The sequence below is a fragment of the Sinocyclocheilus rhinocerous genome, unplaced genomic scaffold (genome assembly GCF_001515625.1).
Source record: "Sinocyclocheilus rhinocerous isolate Xijiao unplaced genomic scaffold, SAMN03320098_v1.1 scaffold622, whole genome shotgun sequence".
In the NCBI taxonomy this organism is placed as follows: Eukaryota; Metazoa; Chordata; class Actinopteri; order Cypriniformes; family Cyprinidae; genus Sinocyclocheilus; species Sinocyclocheilus rhinocerous.
In genome coordinates, this window is record NW_015641438.1 from 688,128 (window position 1) to 706,906 (window position 18,779).

The 18,779-nt window shown below is 39.6% G+C and overlaps 1 protein-coding gene across 5 annotated transcripts in view; it reads right to left on the minus strand.

The window, feature by feature from the left end:
- The window catches only part of LOC107754926 (protein 4.1-like), a 90,340-nt gene that overhangs the window by 36,909 nt on the left and 34,652 nt on the right, over nucleotides 1-18,779 (minus strand). Inside the window, exons 15-19 of one of the 5 annotated variants that reach the window (XM_016571567.1) lie at nucleotides 10,758-10,886; nucleotides 9,163-9,261; nucleotides 8,685-8,765; nucleotides 8,260-8,376; nucleotides 1,989-2,473 (exon numbers count right to left, since the gene is read on the minus strand). In XM_016571567.1, the coding sequence (XP_016427053.1) occupies nucleotides 8,278-8,376; nucleotides 8,685-8,765; nucleotides 9,163-9,261; nucleotides 10,758-10,886 (408 nt within the window). In that variant the 3' untranslated portion in view covers nucleotides 1,989-2,473; nucleotides 8,260-8,277. The other 4 variants (XM_016571563.1, XM_016571564.1, XM_016571565.1 and 1 more) reach the window with 4 other exon arrangements.

Sequence of the window (18,779 nt, forward strand, 5' to 3'; positions counted from 1 at the left end):
AGAAAGAGGGGTGCGAGGAGAAGAAAAAGAACCTCTGAGGAAAAACGTACGATTCTTTTCTTTTCCTCACCCCAGACTAGCATAGGAAAGGAGTGCCACAATGAAGAAAACAACATACTGAACGAACTACAACACCTCGGTCTCTGTACAGGATACTATTTGAACTATTATAAAAGCTTAACATTGTAAAATAGACATTTAAAAACAGGACGCGCTGGACTCGTCAGTTTGACGTGGGGCAGTACGCTTTACGCCATCGGCAGTGTTGATGCACAATATAAAATCCTCAATTTCCCACTTTGATTTTCTAGAATTGAATTACCGCACCTGAATTGTCAGTCTTGACCTTTAAAGTCATTTGAATGTCTCAATGAATGACTGAGACTCATTTTAATTTGCTGTAGAATCCGTCTGATTGCTTTCACAATTAATTACCATAATTGCTAATTAGCTCCGTTCATGGCTAATCGATTCCAATTCATCTAAAACCACTTCAGGTTGTGTGTGGATGCTCGTTTTGAAGGCTTTGCAGATCTGCTATAGACCTCATGGGTAAGAACATACTGCCCCCTCTAGTAGAAAAGTAGAAATATACTGAAAATGAGCAGAGTTATCCCTGCAAATCCCATTTAAAAACTGGCGGGAGCTGGTGTTTGGGATTCTGGATCTAATACAAAACATCAAAGCTGAATTTAAGAGAGCAGGGCATCTAAAATGCAAAGTACACACACAAACGAGAAACAAAACTGATGAAAATAAATAGAAATATCATAGAGTGTAGTTTCACCCCATCTTCATTGGACCCCCAATCCACGATGACACAGGACAACATTACCAACAAAACAAAACAAAAATTATTCAAGCCTTCACCAAATATGCCAAGTAATGTAACTTTAAAACACGAGAGAACATCTGAAATTGCTCCAGCATTCTGAATCAAAATAACACATTATTTTACATCACATGAGAACAAAATAATACTTTCACATTTAAGAGGAACATAAAATATGGGACTTTACAACATGATGTATTCTGGATTGGGAACAGTTCACCCAAAAATGAAAATCCTGTCATTTATTCTCCATGTACTTTCCAAACTTTTCTTTCTTCTGAGGAATTCAGATGTTTAGCAGAATGTTCATGGCTGCTCTTTTCCATACAATGAAAGCGAAAGGGGCCCGGGACTGTTTAGTTCCAAAAAATGAACACCATAAAAGTGTGGAAAAAAGCAGTCATGTGCCTCATGCACCATAAACCTAAATCCTATATAGTCATATGATAGTTTTGTGTAAGGAACAATTGAAATGTAATCACTGACATTTTCCCCTCCTCAGCAATACTTAAATGTTATTTGCATGTTCAAACATTGACTTTAAACCTGCCAAATTTGAATGCAAGTGGCCAGAAAAGAAATTAGAGAATGACAGCAACTTAAAGGGATAGTTCACCAAAAAATAAATATAAAATAAAATCCTCAATTTCTCACCACCATGTCATTACAAACCTGTATGACGCATGGAACGCAAAAGAAGATATTTTGAAGAATGTCGGTAATCAAACAGTTTTGGTGACTACTGATTATCAAAAAATGTCTTTTCAAAATATCTATCAAAAAGTAAGTCATACTGGTTTGGAACGACATATATCAGTATATCACATATCAGTAAATGATGACAGATTTTTAAATTTTGGGTGAACTTTCCCTAAATTTAAGTCTTCAAATTTCTTGAAAAAGAATGGAAAAGAGCAGCGTGAATATTCTGCTAAACTTCAAATTTTTTGTTCCATCGAGAAAAGAAAATGCTAAGATATAGCTTTGCATCACTAAATGATGAATTTGAATTTTGGGTGAACATCCCCTTTAAGTGTTTCAGATTGTGATTCTTCAGATTGTGACAGATAATCAACCAATTGCAACAACAACAAAAAATATTAAATTAAAGGGGTCATATGATGCTGCTAAAAAGAACAGTATTTTGTGTAAAAAATTAAACGACAACAAATTGACACTTTAGAAAATTCCCACCGCCCAGTTGTTATTATGTGAACCATCCCTTTGGAATCCACCCCAAAAATACCGTATGAATTTGAGATAAAAAGTTGCTCTTTAGCCACTGTTTTAGAAAACATGGTTCAGTCCGTCATGGAATGTCTTTGATGTGGTGGAGGTCAGGCAGGATTTTTGGAAAAAGTCTGTCCGAGGTGTTGAGAAGTGGATGAGAACTGGTCTTTGAATTCTGCTTCTGGAGTAGATGTTGGATGCTCAGTTTGCTGTACGACGCTTGAAATCTGACAGATGTTTAGGGTCTGGAAAGTGGTGTCTCAGATGGCAATAGCTGGGTGGGACATGCGCTGTTACAGGAAGAGTTTGTCCGTGAGGGGAACTCGGTGGGTTGATGGTAGGAGGTTGGATGTGAGGGATCTTGCGTTGTTTTTTAACATTCATAAACCCGACTGGTCCCGTTTTTTCACCCTGCGTTGATGTGAGATCAAAGCTAGATCAACAATCATCCGAGACAAACAAAACAGGACAGCATTTCTGGTAAGGCAAAAAGTAAACACATCCCAAACGGGTGACGAGTCAGTGACGAAAACCGGGATGGCCTGCGGCATGTAGACCTAAGCGACATGGAAATAATGGTGGATGGTAAATACTCTCTGGCTGAGTGAAAGAAAGTGAAGTAAACATTAACGGGGCGAATGCGGTGAACTGGGTCTCTGCACGCACAAAACAGGGCACTGTGGGAACAAACTAACAGGGCAGCATTACCCATTATCCTCTGGGAGCTCTGTGTCTGTATACATACCACCCTGGTTAAACAGCACCAGACGCCCAATGCCTCACACAAACAGTCTAAAAGGCCCACATTTAGAGTCTTAATGCTGAGACGCTTCACTTTCTGGACTTGTTTTTCATTTTTTATTGCACATTTCTCTAAGCCAAGTTCTATACAGTCTAAACAATTAACATAACAGATCAAAAGCAGTCCAAAAATCCAAACATTCTGTTGATTACGTATGTATGTATGTATATACTTATTTATTTTAATGTTTGACTCAGTTTTGACATTTTTTCGGGTCAATTAAATGATTCTGGAAATGAAGTGTTGGTCTTTATCAGTGTTGTTTCTGTTAACTAAAAGTAAAACCATTTTGTTAATAAAAAAAAAAGCTGAAATAAAATAAAATATGCATATTAGATGAAAAATTTAAAAAGGCTTATGAAAATAAGCAATAAAAATAAGTTAAAGTACTAAAATTACTGAAAAGAAATATAAAACTGAAATAAATATACATTAAAATAAATATTTAAAGCTAAAAAAACTAATAAAAATGACAAAAGCACATAACAAAATTACTAAAATTTAAATGAAAACTGAAAATATTAAATAAAAGTTAATTCAACATTTTTGTAAATACTATTTAAAAAAAAAAAACTAAAATAACACTTTTCTTCATCATGGGCCAAAAAATAAATAGTAATTTATTAAAGATAGTAAAATAAATTGAATACAAATTTCTATAGGTGGCATTAACAACACAGAATATTAATATCATCTAATGTCATCTAATTAATATGAGGTATCATCTAATATCTAATAAATTCTAATATTAAATTAGATTCTGCATCCTCTTTGCTACCTCAATTGAAATTCTAGAGCTGAACTGGAATGTTTAAGTGCTGAATGTCGCCGACTCTGCTACAAGCATGTATAACGGCTGTAAATATGGCAGTATAACAGTGCTTTCTAAGGGATTGAGGTTTTTATTGGAGCACAGTTAATGGTGACAGTAAATCATACAGCTTAAGTGTCTATGTCTAATTCTCTGGGATCCTATGCACTTCTTTCTGTCAGTATGAGGTTTGCAACGGAGGGTTTCTGTTGTTACCATATTTTTAAGGGATCTTCGTTTGTTTTTAATGGTAAGCAATTTCATCACTGCTTTTAAAAGAGAAAATCTCAGAAATGCTGTAATGAGTTTAATGTATCATTGGAGATGGTGTGGCTGTATGGCCCATGAGAGAAGAGCTTTAAATACATGCCATAAACCCATCAAACTCCAGTGCTATTGGAGAGCTACACTAAAAGGTCTGGGCCGCAGAGGGAGAGAAGGCGATATCACTGCTGCTGTACAAATACATTATTGTATCAATGCTTTGCTAGAGACATTCACTACATGCAATATTTAAGCGAAAGCATGTTATTGGATGAAACCATATATCTGAAATGTATATCCTTAAAACAGGGTCTTTTTGACATGAAATCATCTTGAAACCACGTTGACACCCTCATACCAAAATTCATTATCCATTTCTATGTGGAAAATAATGCCTCGATTACATACTGTACGTAACCCTCATTCCCTGATGGAGGGAACGGAGACGTTATGTCATGACGACACTAGGGGTCTAACTTGGGAGCCCAATCATCTCTGAGTTTAAGAGAAAACGGCAGTGAAAATTGGCTAGTGGATTTTGCACGCTGAGCCACTCCCCGTGCACATGGGTATATAAGGCATCCACTCAGCTCGAGGGAGGTGACATGGATGTGGAGATACTGATATGGACTGACCCAGGGGGCAGTACTACATATGGAATGGGTCTCTGAGGCAGGTCCTACCTTAGAGTAGGGATGGAACAACTGCCAGAAGAGACTGACAGAGCAGGTCTGTCAAGGGAAGACACAGGTTTACAGAGAGGTAAACCTTACCGTGGAAGAATACACATATGGGATTACCCGTAGGGAATCAAGCCATATGGACACCTAGTCCAGTACAGGGGCTAACCGGGACTCCGGTCATGCTAACACCAGCACTGGGCCTGGCGTCAGACTGCTCCGCCAAGTCTGACTGACGGGGGTGCTGGAGGATGCTCGACCAGGGTTCGCCAACCGGGGAACTCTACTGGGAGAAGAAAGGCGCTCGCATCCCCGTGTGAGGGGGAATGGCGCAGCAAGCGTGACACCGAGCCAGTTCTTCCCGCCAATTACCTGTTACCCAACACACGGGAAGAAACCGGCTCTACCCGAAGGTTGTAAAACCTTGCGAAGGTGTTAGTTGTCGCCCAGCCTGCAGCTCGCCCCCAGGGGGCGTGGCCTTGGGCACGTATCCAAGCCGGGGTCTCAGGACAACGTGAGAGTATGCCGGCCTGAACACAAGGCACTCTTCACTTACCGAAAACACTTGGAGGTCCCCTTGATGGAAGTGAGCACGATCCACCTGCAGGATCGCCATGGCATGCAGGGCAGAGGCAGCTTGGCCCTGTAAGCACTGTAAGCTTTGGCAGTTTACAGGCTTTGGACGGGAGACGTGGACGATTCCTCCAAGTGGCAGTGTTTTGCGGGCACAGGTGCACCGCAATCGCTCCCACCACCTGGGGAATGCAGGCGATGCCATGGTCATACGCCCACAGACGCATGACTCATCCACGAGCGACGCTTCAGCGTGCTGAAGGCCCAGACACTGAAGACAGCGATCGTGGCCGTCGACAGAGGACAGGAATCGCATCCAGAAGGACACGGATGAAACGGCATCTTGAAAAAGACGGGAATCGTCCGTGATTTGCTCTTTTAGAGGAAACTGCTCTTTTAGCTGAAGTGCCCAGGGGAATCGCTGCTGACAGGGACACCGCTGTAACGCGCCGTAACACCAACCAGGAACAGCCTCCGCAACACAAAGATGAATGGCTTTGTAGTAAATGATTGACAGACTACTCGGCTCCGAAGCAAAAATCTAATGAGTGGATGCGCGCTGTCGCCTTATATTCCCATGTGCACGGGAAGTGGCTCAGCATGCAAAATCCACTAGCCAATTTTAATTGGTGTTTTCTCTTAAACCCAGAGATGATTGGGCCCCCAAGTTAGACCCCTAATGTCGTCACGACATAACTCATAGTGACCGACAGATAGGGAACTAAAATTAATTTCTATACATTTTTCACAAAAGATTTGAAAGGATTTTTCTGTTTTTGAAAGAAAAACATGCCAAGTCGTTTTTGCACTTCAAATAAAGCAAGAAATCCAGAAGTGTAGTATTTTTGTCAGCCTTATGAATAAAATATGCTGTAATTAGACTGCAGAGGATATAAGCAATTTGGCCATAAGATCTTCAAAACATGTGCATATCTGCAGCAGATCTTATTTTGTAGATTTGATGCAGTATCACCGAATATTAACAGCAGTCTTCTGTTAACAACTGGCTGACAAAATTAAAAAATATGTTATTTCTTTATTTAAAGGGTAAAAAAATAACACAATAACTTTTCATTAACCCTTGTATGGTGTTTGGGTCTGTGGGAACCGTTTTCATTTTTTATCAAAAGAAAAATGATATGATTAATTCTTTTTTCAAACTCAGACTCATTGGCCTTGGCTCATTTTCTGTGAAGAACATTTATCAGAACAAATTTTCGATGACCACTCACTGTACACCCCCCACCCCCCCCAACACATTTATATTACATACAGGATATTCGGGTCCATTGGACCCGGGGCTAATAAAAGTGTGGAAATTTTAGGTCCTGTGTACCTTCACTCTGTCCTCCTCCTGTCTGGGCCTGCTATTAGTATGTGTATGTGTGTGTGTGTGAGAGAGAGAGTCTGTGAAAGTGTGAATGTAAGTGTGAGTTCCCGCACAAGGTTGTAACACTTTAATTCATAAATGTGATCTAACAAAGGTAAAGGGCAAATATTAACCATATATGCTTGTGACGAAAGGGGCGGGGCCGAGAGCCGTGGGAACGGAGCGAGGCCGGTGGAGTAAATGCTAATGCACGACACCTGCGCCACTCACCGGTCTCGAGTCCCACGGAGGAGCTCCGGAAGGATAAAAGGAGGAGTGACGACAGCACTGGCCTGCGAGGGGCGATGGGGGTATGTGACGAGTGGGGGCGGGGCCGAGAGCCGTGGGAACGGAGCGAGGCCGGTGGAGTAATTGATAATGAGCAACACCTGCACCACTCACCGGTCTCGATTTCCACGGAGGAGCTCCGGAAGGATAAAAGGAGTAGTTACGACAGTGAAAGACGAGAGAGGACCAGGCCTGGACTTTATTTTGTGTTTTGGTTCTGTTTGTGCGCGACAGTCGTCCGCGAGGGGCTGTCGCGCTATTTTGTGTTTATTTTATTATTAAAGTTTTCTTTGAATGTTCGCCGGTTCCCGCCTCCTTCTTCCGTGTTACACTGGTGCCGAAACCCGGGACGGAAGCAGGAGAGCCGTCGCCGTCATGCAAACTCCGACAAGTACGCCATTTGCGGATGTCATTTCATCCCTCGCGGTCCTCCATCAAGAGCAACATCAAGCGTTACTGGACATGCGGACTGATCAGGAGCGACGCTTCCAGGCCATCATCCAGGCGCAACAGGAGGTGCTGGAACGATGGAAGACGAGGTGGGACGGAGAGCTCGCTGCCGCGCTCCTGGGTCGAGGAGGGGTGGCTGCCATCCGAGAGGGAGCGGAGGAGTTGGCCCCGTTTGCCAGGAGGCCGGAGCCTGCTGCCGTCCGCCATGATTGGGGAGGAGCGGGGAACGGAGGACTCGCTGCCGGCTGCACTCAACAGGAGGAGCCATCGCCATCCGCCAGGAGGCGGAGGAGCGGTGGGCCGTCCACCAACCAGGCCTGGACTTTATTTTGTGTTTTGGTTCTGTTTGTGCGCGACAGTCGTCCGCGAGGGGCTGTCGCGCTATTTTGTGTTTATTTTATTATTAAAGTTTTCTTTGAATGTTCGCCGGTTCCCGCCTCCTTCTTCCCGAACTACGAACGTTGTTACAATGCTGTTTATATTGCTTGTAATTGGGATGAAGTAAACATCTCTTGAGTATTTTAACATAAAATTTTTGATTGTGTTGAATTAAAAAACCAAAAATGCAGCGGCTCCACCAGACCCACGAACACTGGCTGAATAACAAAAATATGAACACCACACAAGGGTTAACTTAAGCATGTTTTTTTGTTTAATTAATCATAATTTTTCAGGTTTTACTCTTTTAGCAAACTGCACCTTCCAGTTCACCATGCAGCATTTTTCACTCACTCACTTCATGTTTCCAATGTTTGGCTTCTTATATTGATCATAATTGAATAAAACATGCTGAGTGACGATGAGAAAGCATTACCGTAAGACGTCATTTGGCATGCAGATAACGTCAATATTTCTAAAATAAAATAATATGTGCATATAGTATTAATCTCTCTAGCTGTAATCGTGCGTGTAATCGACACCAGTCCAATATTCAGTCAGGTTGTGCAGGAGGAAACCAACCTGTGTCTCATGCAGGAGTTACTCAGGGGTGATCTCTGTTTCCTGATGCACCACCACTTTCGTCACAGACATGTCAGGGTGCTGCTCCTTCGCCTCCTTTATAGCCTGAGCAAGAGCCTGGAGAGCAGAGAGGACAGTTTTCAACCAGACCACTAAACTTACACATTTAAAGGCCCCATGAAATCAGAATTGAAGTTTTGTGGCTTTTAATCCATGCTTGCTAGCTTTGAGGTCTTATATATCTGTTAGCAGATATATGCATTTAATTGTTCTCTTTCAGCAAAATAGACCAATATTGATGACATAATCTCCTTCGCAAGGGTGTATGGAAATTTTTGCCCAATAAAAAGCTGTCTATGAGAATGTCTGTAAAACATTCTGCGTCTGTGTGGCCGACGTGGTCGTTAACTGTAGGTGCATTTCACCTTATCATGGTCAATCTCAGTGTCTCCAGTGATCACGATTCTCTTCTCGATACGGGTCTCTGAGATCCCGCCTTTCACCGTCTGAGCAGAGAAAGGGAAGAGAATGAGAGAATGAGAGAGCCAGAAACACAGTGAAGCGAATATCTCATCTGTGCAGTACGGCAATTCTTGACTAACTTTGTGAAATGGAAAGATACTGCGGAATGGTGACATAAACTGTAATTAACAACGGCTTTATCACGTTCGCAGCCTCTTGGCACCATTGTGCCCTACCTTGCAGTGTGCAGCACATGCAAATCAGTTGTAAGTTGGATATTGTAAAGTTTTCTGCAATTATGTTCTGCAGAAAGTGCTCATCTTATTATACATTTTACATTGTGCTTAAATATGATAATTTAACATCAATCCGTTCTTCTTTAAGAGGCAGACATTGCAGATTCTTTCGTGATATTGCAGGTTTAGGCGGAGCTTCATGTACCTTGGTGATCTGGGTTGTGGTGGTGGTGCTGACAGTCTCTGAAGTGATGGTCTGAGCACTCAACAGCATCCCAGACTCCTTCTCTGACACCGCGTTGGGCTATTAGCAAACAAACACACATGTGCTTAGAACACTCTTCCATTACATCCCTCATTTATCACTTCCACCCAAAGCTATTTGAGGGGGGGGAAACACAACAAGAAATGGGAGGAAAAATTATATTTCAATGATTTTGCATTTGCTTGCAGACCTTGTGGGTTCTCGTTTTGCATTTTCTCACTAAATAATTTAAATATAGTTTTTTCTCCCACATTCTCAGAAAAAAAGGTACAAAACTGCCACCGGTGCTGTATCCTTTCAAAAGGTACACATTGGTACCTTATTTACCCCTAAAGGACGCATGTAAGTACATTAAAGGTATATTAGTATCTAAAGTGTATATATTAGTACCAAAATGGTACATCCTAGTACCTTTTCAAAAGGTACTGCCCCAGTGACAGCTTTTGTACCTTTATTTCTGAGAGTGCACATCCATCAGCAGTTTTGTGTTCAGTTGCAGGAGGTCAAGTTTCTCGAGAGAGCACAAAAGTTTTGTGAACGAATGCAAAGTTTCTTGGGGTATGCAAAAGCATTGAAATATATATTTCTTAATAAATGAAATAAGTTTTTTCCCCATCACTCTGTACCTTTAGGGTCTTCGTAATAAAACAGATGTTTCCTACTAAAATAATAAAAAATGTATTATTATATAGAAATTCTGTCCAAACCAAAAAAGCCAAAAAGTTAATTTTTTTAGTATTGACAATAGCTGATATGATATTGTAAATCAGTGTAAATCTTTGGCTTGGGGGAGAAAAAAAAGAAGAAGAAAGAAGACGAAGAAAGAGAAAAAATGTTTTATAACTTTTATATGCTAAAAGTGAGTTAGCAGATTTATATTTTTTTTTTTACCTATTACACTTATTTAACAGTCCTGTTGCGCATTCATATTGGGTATGTACACTGTGAGTTTACTGTAAAATAGCGCAGCCAGCAAGTGAATTCAGGCATTATAATATTCAGTATGAAAGATAGGTGATTTTTCTTCTGTAATCTGATCTATTTTTGAAAGAATGAAAAAATAAGCCCTCATTATTACAGCAGTGGACCTCTGGTATGCTGGTTAGAAACTCTTTTAAAAACTGGCCTCGGGTTATATAGTAGAGCTCAAAGAGAGAAAACTAATAGATCTTAATGATTAGCTAAACTCGCTCAGAAATGCACTGTGAAAATGACAGCACTGCAACAGATTACAACAAAAACTGAATATATTCTGTTCTGAATACAGATGTGTGCCGATACGTGCACTGCTACCAAAATCCAAATAAACATCCAATATCGACCAATGCTTGATTATTAACGTTTGATTATTAACAAAATCCCTTCTACTGGGTGATGTGGTTACCAACATGTATTGATGCTGATATATTTTGCATCCCAATTCATTTTTCATTCCATTTGTGGCATATGGAAACACTGGCACAGCAAAAGACTAATCAAAAATGATGTCAGCAACACACAGCAACAAGGTTGATTCAAAGAGCGACCGGGCTCACCTGTGCGGACTCATATGTGATGGTCTTGGTCTCTGTATGCACAATCGGGATGTCCTTGCTGGCGATTTCGCTGCGAAGGGAGTTGGTGACATCAGAAATGGTGATCGTTTTCGTCTTCACCACAGGAGACTGTGAGAGGGGTCAAGACACAGTGGAGAGTGAGCAGAGAATCGATTTTCTCACTACATTAACTTCACCTCACACACATAAGCAATTACCAAACACCACCTGGAACCTTTGGCCAAGCCTTTGTACTGTAAGATTGATATTCTGTGCTGACTACCTCAGAAAAAAAGCTACTAGACAAGAAAAATGCTTAGCCTGGTGAGACTTTGAATGGTTGGCAAAAAAAACAACAACAATGGGCTAGAACAGATACAAAATACAGCCACTTCAATGATTTCATATGTACTTTATCACCCTTTCCAATCAAATCAATTTCTTTAATGGTGCGTAAAAGAGTAAATATATCTATCTCTATTGACTGGATTTCTTAAACAAAAGTGGTATAAATTTGCCACCCAGCTGAGTTAATATTAAACTCAGAGAAATGTGTACTGAAATCAGTGCTGTCCAATTAATCAAACATATTGCAATCACGATATCGACTACAATTAATCTATGATATTGCAATTTTGATATTGAGTAATACAGGAACAGTTCCCAGCTACTTCTGGATACGCAGCCTAAGAAAAGATGGCATGATATTGCTCACAACATAAGTATATTAATGTAAATTACCAGGAAAATGAGTCTCAGTTGGAATGAAATTCTGCTTCACAGAAGTGGAGCAAAATCTATCAGGAAGCTCCACAAACACTCATCCATTAAGAGTGAGGAGTGTTTATTCCAAAACTACATACATCCTCATGACTGAGAGGACCTGAATGAAGCCTTCATCGCGCCTATTCCTATTACCCACAACGCTTGATATGAAGATTATGCATTTCAAAATCATCACAAATTAGTATGGTTTTGCTTTTTAATATTTTATCTACAGGCGCTCGGCCAAAAAAGCTTTTGATTTAGGAACATTTGGCACATTGTAAGTCAAATATTAATTTCATCCAATAATGGCGATGTCAGGTTGACAGATGATGATGGGACGACCAATTCAAGCCAAATCATGGGCTCACCATGTGATGCTTTCAAAAGAAGAGCTCGGTGTGACGACTCGCATCAGTCTGCAAGTCTCCGTTCATAGTTATTAGTGCATTTAAAAAGGGCCAAACTAAAGTCATTCAAAGTAGTCTATCATTAGCTAAAAGAAACCAAAGACTAGCAGAAAAGCCATTTACAGAGGAACTGAAGCGCTCAATCTCAGAAACTAAAAACTCTCAAGTATCCTTGAACCCACCTAATAAGATAATGGAGAAAAAAGGCAAAGGCTGAAAAATCTAATTAGTCTGAGATTATGTACTTTTTTTTGGAAAACAGTTTTGGATTATATCCTTACCATCCAGGGAACCACAAAATCTCTTGCAAAAGAAAAATCTTCATACGCTGCGTTCATACTGAATGGATTACATGCTCTCAGTTAGACTGAGGAAAAATGGATTAATTATGAATATTTTGGAATATTAGACATACATTTTCCTGTCTTCTTACAAGCATCAATAAAGCAGTTGCAGTTTGTCTGGAAATAAAGATAATTTGGCTGTAACCAAGAAATCACAAAATATATTGTGATCATAGAGATCATAATTAAGAAAATTAGTTTTTGCAGTGGATATGGCGATTTCAGAGTGCACAATAAAAGCAACATTAGGGAATTTCAGACATTTGAGCTTGCAACTTGAAATGAATAGACTTTTATGTACATCTGAAACGATTTCAAGATGTGCAAATGACTTCATAGAAAATATATATTTTTTTAATTTATTGATTGTACCTTGGATTGTCTTTATCATGGAATGGAGCTTAGTCAGAGCAGATGTTTTATATCACTTGAAGCAAATCAAAATCAGTATTTGAAATATATGTAAAAAAAAAACAAAAAAAAAACAGATGGTCTATGACAACCTATTAAACAAGAACGAAGTGTACCCACTGACAAAATTGTGCACATCCACAATTTGTGTCAAATTAAATATGGCATCTACTCTGACTAAAGTTCACAGAAGTGCAAATGTGTAAAAGTATTTTTTTAGAGATACTGTAAATAAAGCTACTTAAATGCATATTAAAAAAAAAAAAAAAAACTACAATACATAAATTGATGAACATAAAATCACAATCTCTTCCTTCTATCACTATGCATTATGCTGTCACTCATTGCAGAGAGAGAGAGAGGCTGTGATTGTTGTACATGGAAAACTCATTTAAAGCTAGCATGACAGTAGTACTGATGTTTTTGAAGCATGCTGGAGTCCCATAGAAGGAGAAACAGGATCATATTTGTGGGGTGTGTAATTAAAGCCCTGATATGCTGATCTACTAAGGGCTGATACGACATAAATACACTTCACGAAGAAGTAGACTACTTTTTTGGCGGTATTATAGAAATCGTCACTTTCATTATGCATCGGCTGGCAATGGAGAAGAGATTTATATCTGCAAAGAGAAGCAAAGTGCAACGTGTGCTGAAAAGTTGTCCAGAGAAATCCAGTGGTCACAGGGTGATGTATGAATAACATAAAAACTAAAAAAGCTACAACTACATTTGCACATACTGGAGGAAGTACAGTGTTTGCAAGGTAGCAAAAAAATGGTTAAAGTTCAGCTAGTAAGCTTAGGTTTTAGTCTTTGTTTGTGCATAATCGAAAGACCAATCACAAATCGGTAAACAAATAAATGCATAAAAAGACCGCTCAAAATTTAGTATGCAAATACTAGGGTAACATCATTGTTATCAGTTAAACGTATCTCTCAAATATTTTACACTACTGTTACACTACCAGGATATTTGAATGTTTTTTTAAATAATTATTTTATGCACATTTATTTTGGGGGGGGGAAGCAGTAATATTGTAAAATATTATTACAATTTAAAATAACTGTTTTCTATTGGAATTTATTAAAAAAAATTATTTATTCCTGTGATCAAAGCTGAGTTTTCAGCATCATTACTCCAGTCTTCAGTGTCACATGATCCTTCAGAAATCATTCTAATATGCTGATTTGATGATCATCAACACAACATATTTATATTTTTATTTATTTATATGTTATTTATATTTAAATTGTCTATATGTTAAAAATAGCTATGCTGCAAAATATCTTTGTGGAACCCCCCCAATATTATTTGATAAATAAAATGTTCAATAAAACAGCATTTACTAGAAAAATACATTTGATGTAACAATGTAAATGATGTCTTTGCTGTCACTTTTGATCAATTTAAAGCATCCTTGCTGAATAAAAGCAGTATATTATTTATCTATTTATTTATTTTATATAGTATTTATATTGATATCAAACTTTTGAATGGTAAGTCAGTGGGACATTTCCAAAATAATAATTGTTTACTGTTAAAATCAAAATGTTAACAAAAACAACACTTAAACCTGAAATGATCTAGAAGTCAAAGTTTTAATTTTAGTCTGTATGGTAAATGGTTTGCACTTAATTAATTGCAGAAAATTAAGAAAAATAATAAGAATGATTTAATTTAATCCAAACTCATCTTGCAAACACTGTTAAATTTTACTGAAACTGAATGGTTATTTCAAGCAGTGAGTTCAAAATTAAGGAAATCTGAAAAGCCAGAGAAACGTTAAGTGAATGATAAATAAATCGTTATGTCCTATTAAGATAACATAGTGCTCTTGCATCCAGGGTTTTTGTGTCACAGGACGTAAATAGTTTAAAACTATAAGCTGTCAATCAACATCCACTGTGAAATGGTGAAATCATTAAGAGTCCCAGAGGAAACAAACAGAAAAACAGGAAGGACCTCATCCTCTCTACCTCCTTATTGTCTTATAATCCAGATAAGATTAGTCTGAGAGCGGCTGCTGTCTCCCTGATATCTATTGTCTCTCAAATGAAGACAAGCCACCACAGCATCAGCGTCAGGACCAGCAGGCTGCTCAACAGGAAGGAGACACGGGGGCGATGCAGTGCCACTGGGTACAGCTGGCAGACACGGGCCTCTTCCTCTGTGGACACGCCTATGGAGACTTGGATGGCATGTCCCTGAGCCTCAGTGTCTTTTTCTTCATCACAAATATCATCATCATCTTCATCCTCCTTCATATGCTGCAGCAGTGGCGGGCCCTGCTGTCGCCTCGACGTGCCTGCTGCACGCTTCCATCTCTGCGCAGGGCAACGGGACACCAAGAGAGACACAGAACAATGAACAGACATGTGGAGTGGGGAGAGACATGGGGAGAGATTGATGAGGGGTAGTAGAGATTTCTGGGTAGGTTTGAAGGGTCCGGGCTCAGGATCTGAGCTTAGAGGACGCCAGAGTGGTTTAAGCGGGCCAGATGGATTGAAGCAAAGGCCTTGAGGGTTTTTATGGCATTGGTGGACACCGGATTGACATTAAGATTGGCAGCAGACATTGTTTTGGCAGTGCAAATATCCGTCAGTGACAGAAGAACACCATAAAAACCGGCAGGGTTTGGGTGGGACGGGTCACTAAACGACGATCAGATCAGTGGATGTGTCTGTCACAGAACTAGAATCGGTCATGGGCTAGATCAGAGTTTACTACATCCGCAAAGAATAAACAATCATTGCTAACTACGTTTTGGAATCGGTTACATTGTTAATGTTTTTCACGGCGTTCGTTTCTGTTCAGTTCTTGAACACCAATTAATACTTTTTAATACGAAACAGTGAATCTGCGTGAATCTTTCATCAATCTGCAGCACCACAGCCAAAGAAATTGTTCTAGTTGAGAGTTTGTGGTCTGAATCGAATATAATAAAAGATCTCGCTGTTCTCGCTGACCGATCGCAACAACATACAGCACAACCGATGTTGTCTGATTTATGGACAAATTACTCTTATGAACTGGTTCTTTTAGGTAAATTGATCAAAAAGACTCACAAATCAACTCATGAGTTGTCAGTCTAATGACTGATTAACTGAATCGGTCAGGGGTTAATTTCCCATACAACGGTGCGACTCTCTGCTTAATTACCATACCATCATTGGAGAAATTAACCTAGCTAGTCACGTATGTTTCCCGAAACCATTGTAACTCTGTCACCCATCTGTTGTCCAGACCATGTTGGTTAAACAATACAGAACTGCTGTTAATGATGCCACACAAGTGGTGGAGTGCTATTTAATTGGTTCATTCTCAAATTAATATCAGATTATTGTTGTAAATAATGAACATGGCATCTGAGGACTTCTGTATTTTTGTTCTCCATTGTTTTTCTTTATTTAGCGATGTTTTATTCAGTCGCAGATTCCCTCTTACATCATACTCCGGGGTTTGTGGGGTACTAGAGCAATCTTACAATCTTTAAAAATTGTGCTTTCATTCTCTTGACCAACTAAAATTTGTATAAACTATATATGGAATGAAAGATACAGATTACACGTGTTACAGTAACTTGCTTATTTTGCTCAAGATCTATTTCCACATGTCATACTAACTATGCTTCTAACCACAGGTCGAGAGCTGTTGCTGATTGTAACTATAGCTCAACAACAGAATTGTTGAACTATGTTGATAACGAATGAACTCACAACCTTAGTTGGCTAAGGATGCTTTTGGGAAACACACCCCAGAGCGGTTGTTGACTTACGGTACCTGTACGTTTACATGACAGCGATGTATTAAAAAAGGAAAAGTTTTTCCATCGCATCTTTGAAAAGTTTCGCATACAGACGACGTTGTCAAAACGATCCCCGTTCACACAGATCCGCGAAAACAACTAAAAACACTGTATTATTGATGCCAGGCCAGTAGTTGGCGATGTTACTTTGTAAAGAAACACTAAGGGCCAGATTTACTAACGGATTGCGCCAGCAATCGCTAAAATAGTACTGTCAGGATTTACTAAAGACACGCAGTGAAGAATTAGCGCTGAAAAGGCGTGGATGCAGTTATTTTTGCGCCTGACCTTATTGCATATGCATTTGTAGGAGTTTCCCTTTCAGACGCAAAATGTATGGTAGGAGAGTATTAAAATGAATCATGCAACGCGATTTACTAATGTTTGCACTCGTCAAATTACTGGGATTTGCAGCATTATTTAACGCTCCAAAAAAGCAAGTCTTAAAGCAGACGCTAATTTGTGCTGCTCTTGGTAGATTGTGTTGGTCATTATGGAAATGATCTGGCTGTGTCTGTGTTCTTTCATTTGCGCATTGTCAGTAAATCAGCCACGGAAATTTCCACTCCCATTAGTGCTTTTATGGAATTGCGCTCTCACTCTAATTTGCCCTGTTTAGTAAATCTGGCCCATTGTGTCTGCACACATACCAATAGGCTGAACAAATAATGCATATGCGCAAGACATCACCGTTTTCACAAATTTGTGTTTTTGTAATTTACACGGAGACAATAATGGTATCGTTTTCAAAACTTGCACTTTGTAACCCGTTTTCAAAAGGTTGCATTTTCAGGCCCCCGAATGCTGTTGTTGTGTAAATGAGCAGCCAAAACGCATAAAAAAGTTTTCAGTTTTTAGATGAAAATGGTGTGGTGTAAACGTACTCTTAATCACTGAACTGCAAGTCATTACTTCTGTCGTCTGAATCTTTAAATTAAACCAAGATGTGGATTTTGATTCATGCTGTGTAGTTACAAAAAATATTTTGCGAAAGAGATTATAATATACCATACTTTTATTTTTTTTTTAAATTGTTTAAGATTTTTGTTCAATATATATTTAAGGCCAATTATAGGGAATTATTCCTTATAATTTGTAAATGAATCATTAATTGAATTATAAAGAAACTAGAATTTTTAGATGCAATCAAAACCAGAATCTTTCCATTCCTTACAATTTCCATCTCTAGTGTTAACAGAGATGTTCAACACTGGACATGTGCTTTTAAAAACTATGGATAAACATAAAAGACACTGGACAGTTTTATTCAAAAGTGAAATCTTAACTAGAAGAGCACGTTGTCTTGAGAGAATTTGAGAGAATGAGTTCAAACTTTACGTTTTGAACTGGAAGGAGTGTGTGATATGGCAGTTTAGTGCGTTCAGGTCTGAGACTGGTACATGACGTAGCAGGCCTCAGCAGAAGAGGGCCGTGGGGCGAGCGAACGCGCCCCTCTCTGGGTGCTTCTAGACACTCCTGCTGGTGGAGAGGAGGAGGATCGAGGTGGAGATGGAGCTATGGATGAAAGTGGAGGAGGACAGGACTGCGATCCAGGACAAAACTTTGCAAGGAGAGATGGTGGAGAGTAAACAAGGGGAAGGAAAGGACAGACAACCAGTGAAGGACAGGAACAAGAGGAAAAAAGAGGGAAAAGACAATGAAACGAAGAGGAGGAGGCGTCAGTTTCTTATTGTTTGCTTTTCCTATTTCCTTTTTTACTACTTTCTCCTTTTAGACCTACTTTGGTTGTCAATAAACTAACAGACTCATGCAGCATCATTACGCAGTGTAATCCAGCCATGCGATTCGCAGATCAAAGCAGAGGAAAGCCGGCGCTAGCCATTCAGAGAGCAGCAGCAGTAGTAAAGGGGCGTGGCTTTGGGAGCGGGCGTGGTCAGGGGGTCTATAAAAGCTGCGGCAGTGAGCAGATTCAGAGAGAGAGGAAATCTCCTACTCTGATTGGGCCATGGCCATAGCGTCCAGCGGCCATTTGAGCTTCTGCTTGTGCCATTCTTTATCTACATAAAGAAACGTCAGTCTTTTCAGGTGCGGTTGCTGCACAGCCCTGTCAGTAATGAGCAAATGAGAGTACGTTTACCTCCAATATACCCCCCGCTACTCTGTGTATGGGTAGGAGAGGAGGCGTCTTCACCTGTGTGCACACGTGCCCACACACACACACACACACACAGACACACTGAGAGTTTATAAAATAACTGCTTATTCAGATAACATGCTACATGTGTCAATGAGCAACTAGATGCATTCTGTATCAGTGAAAAAA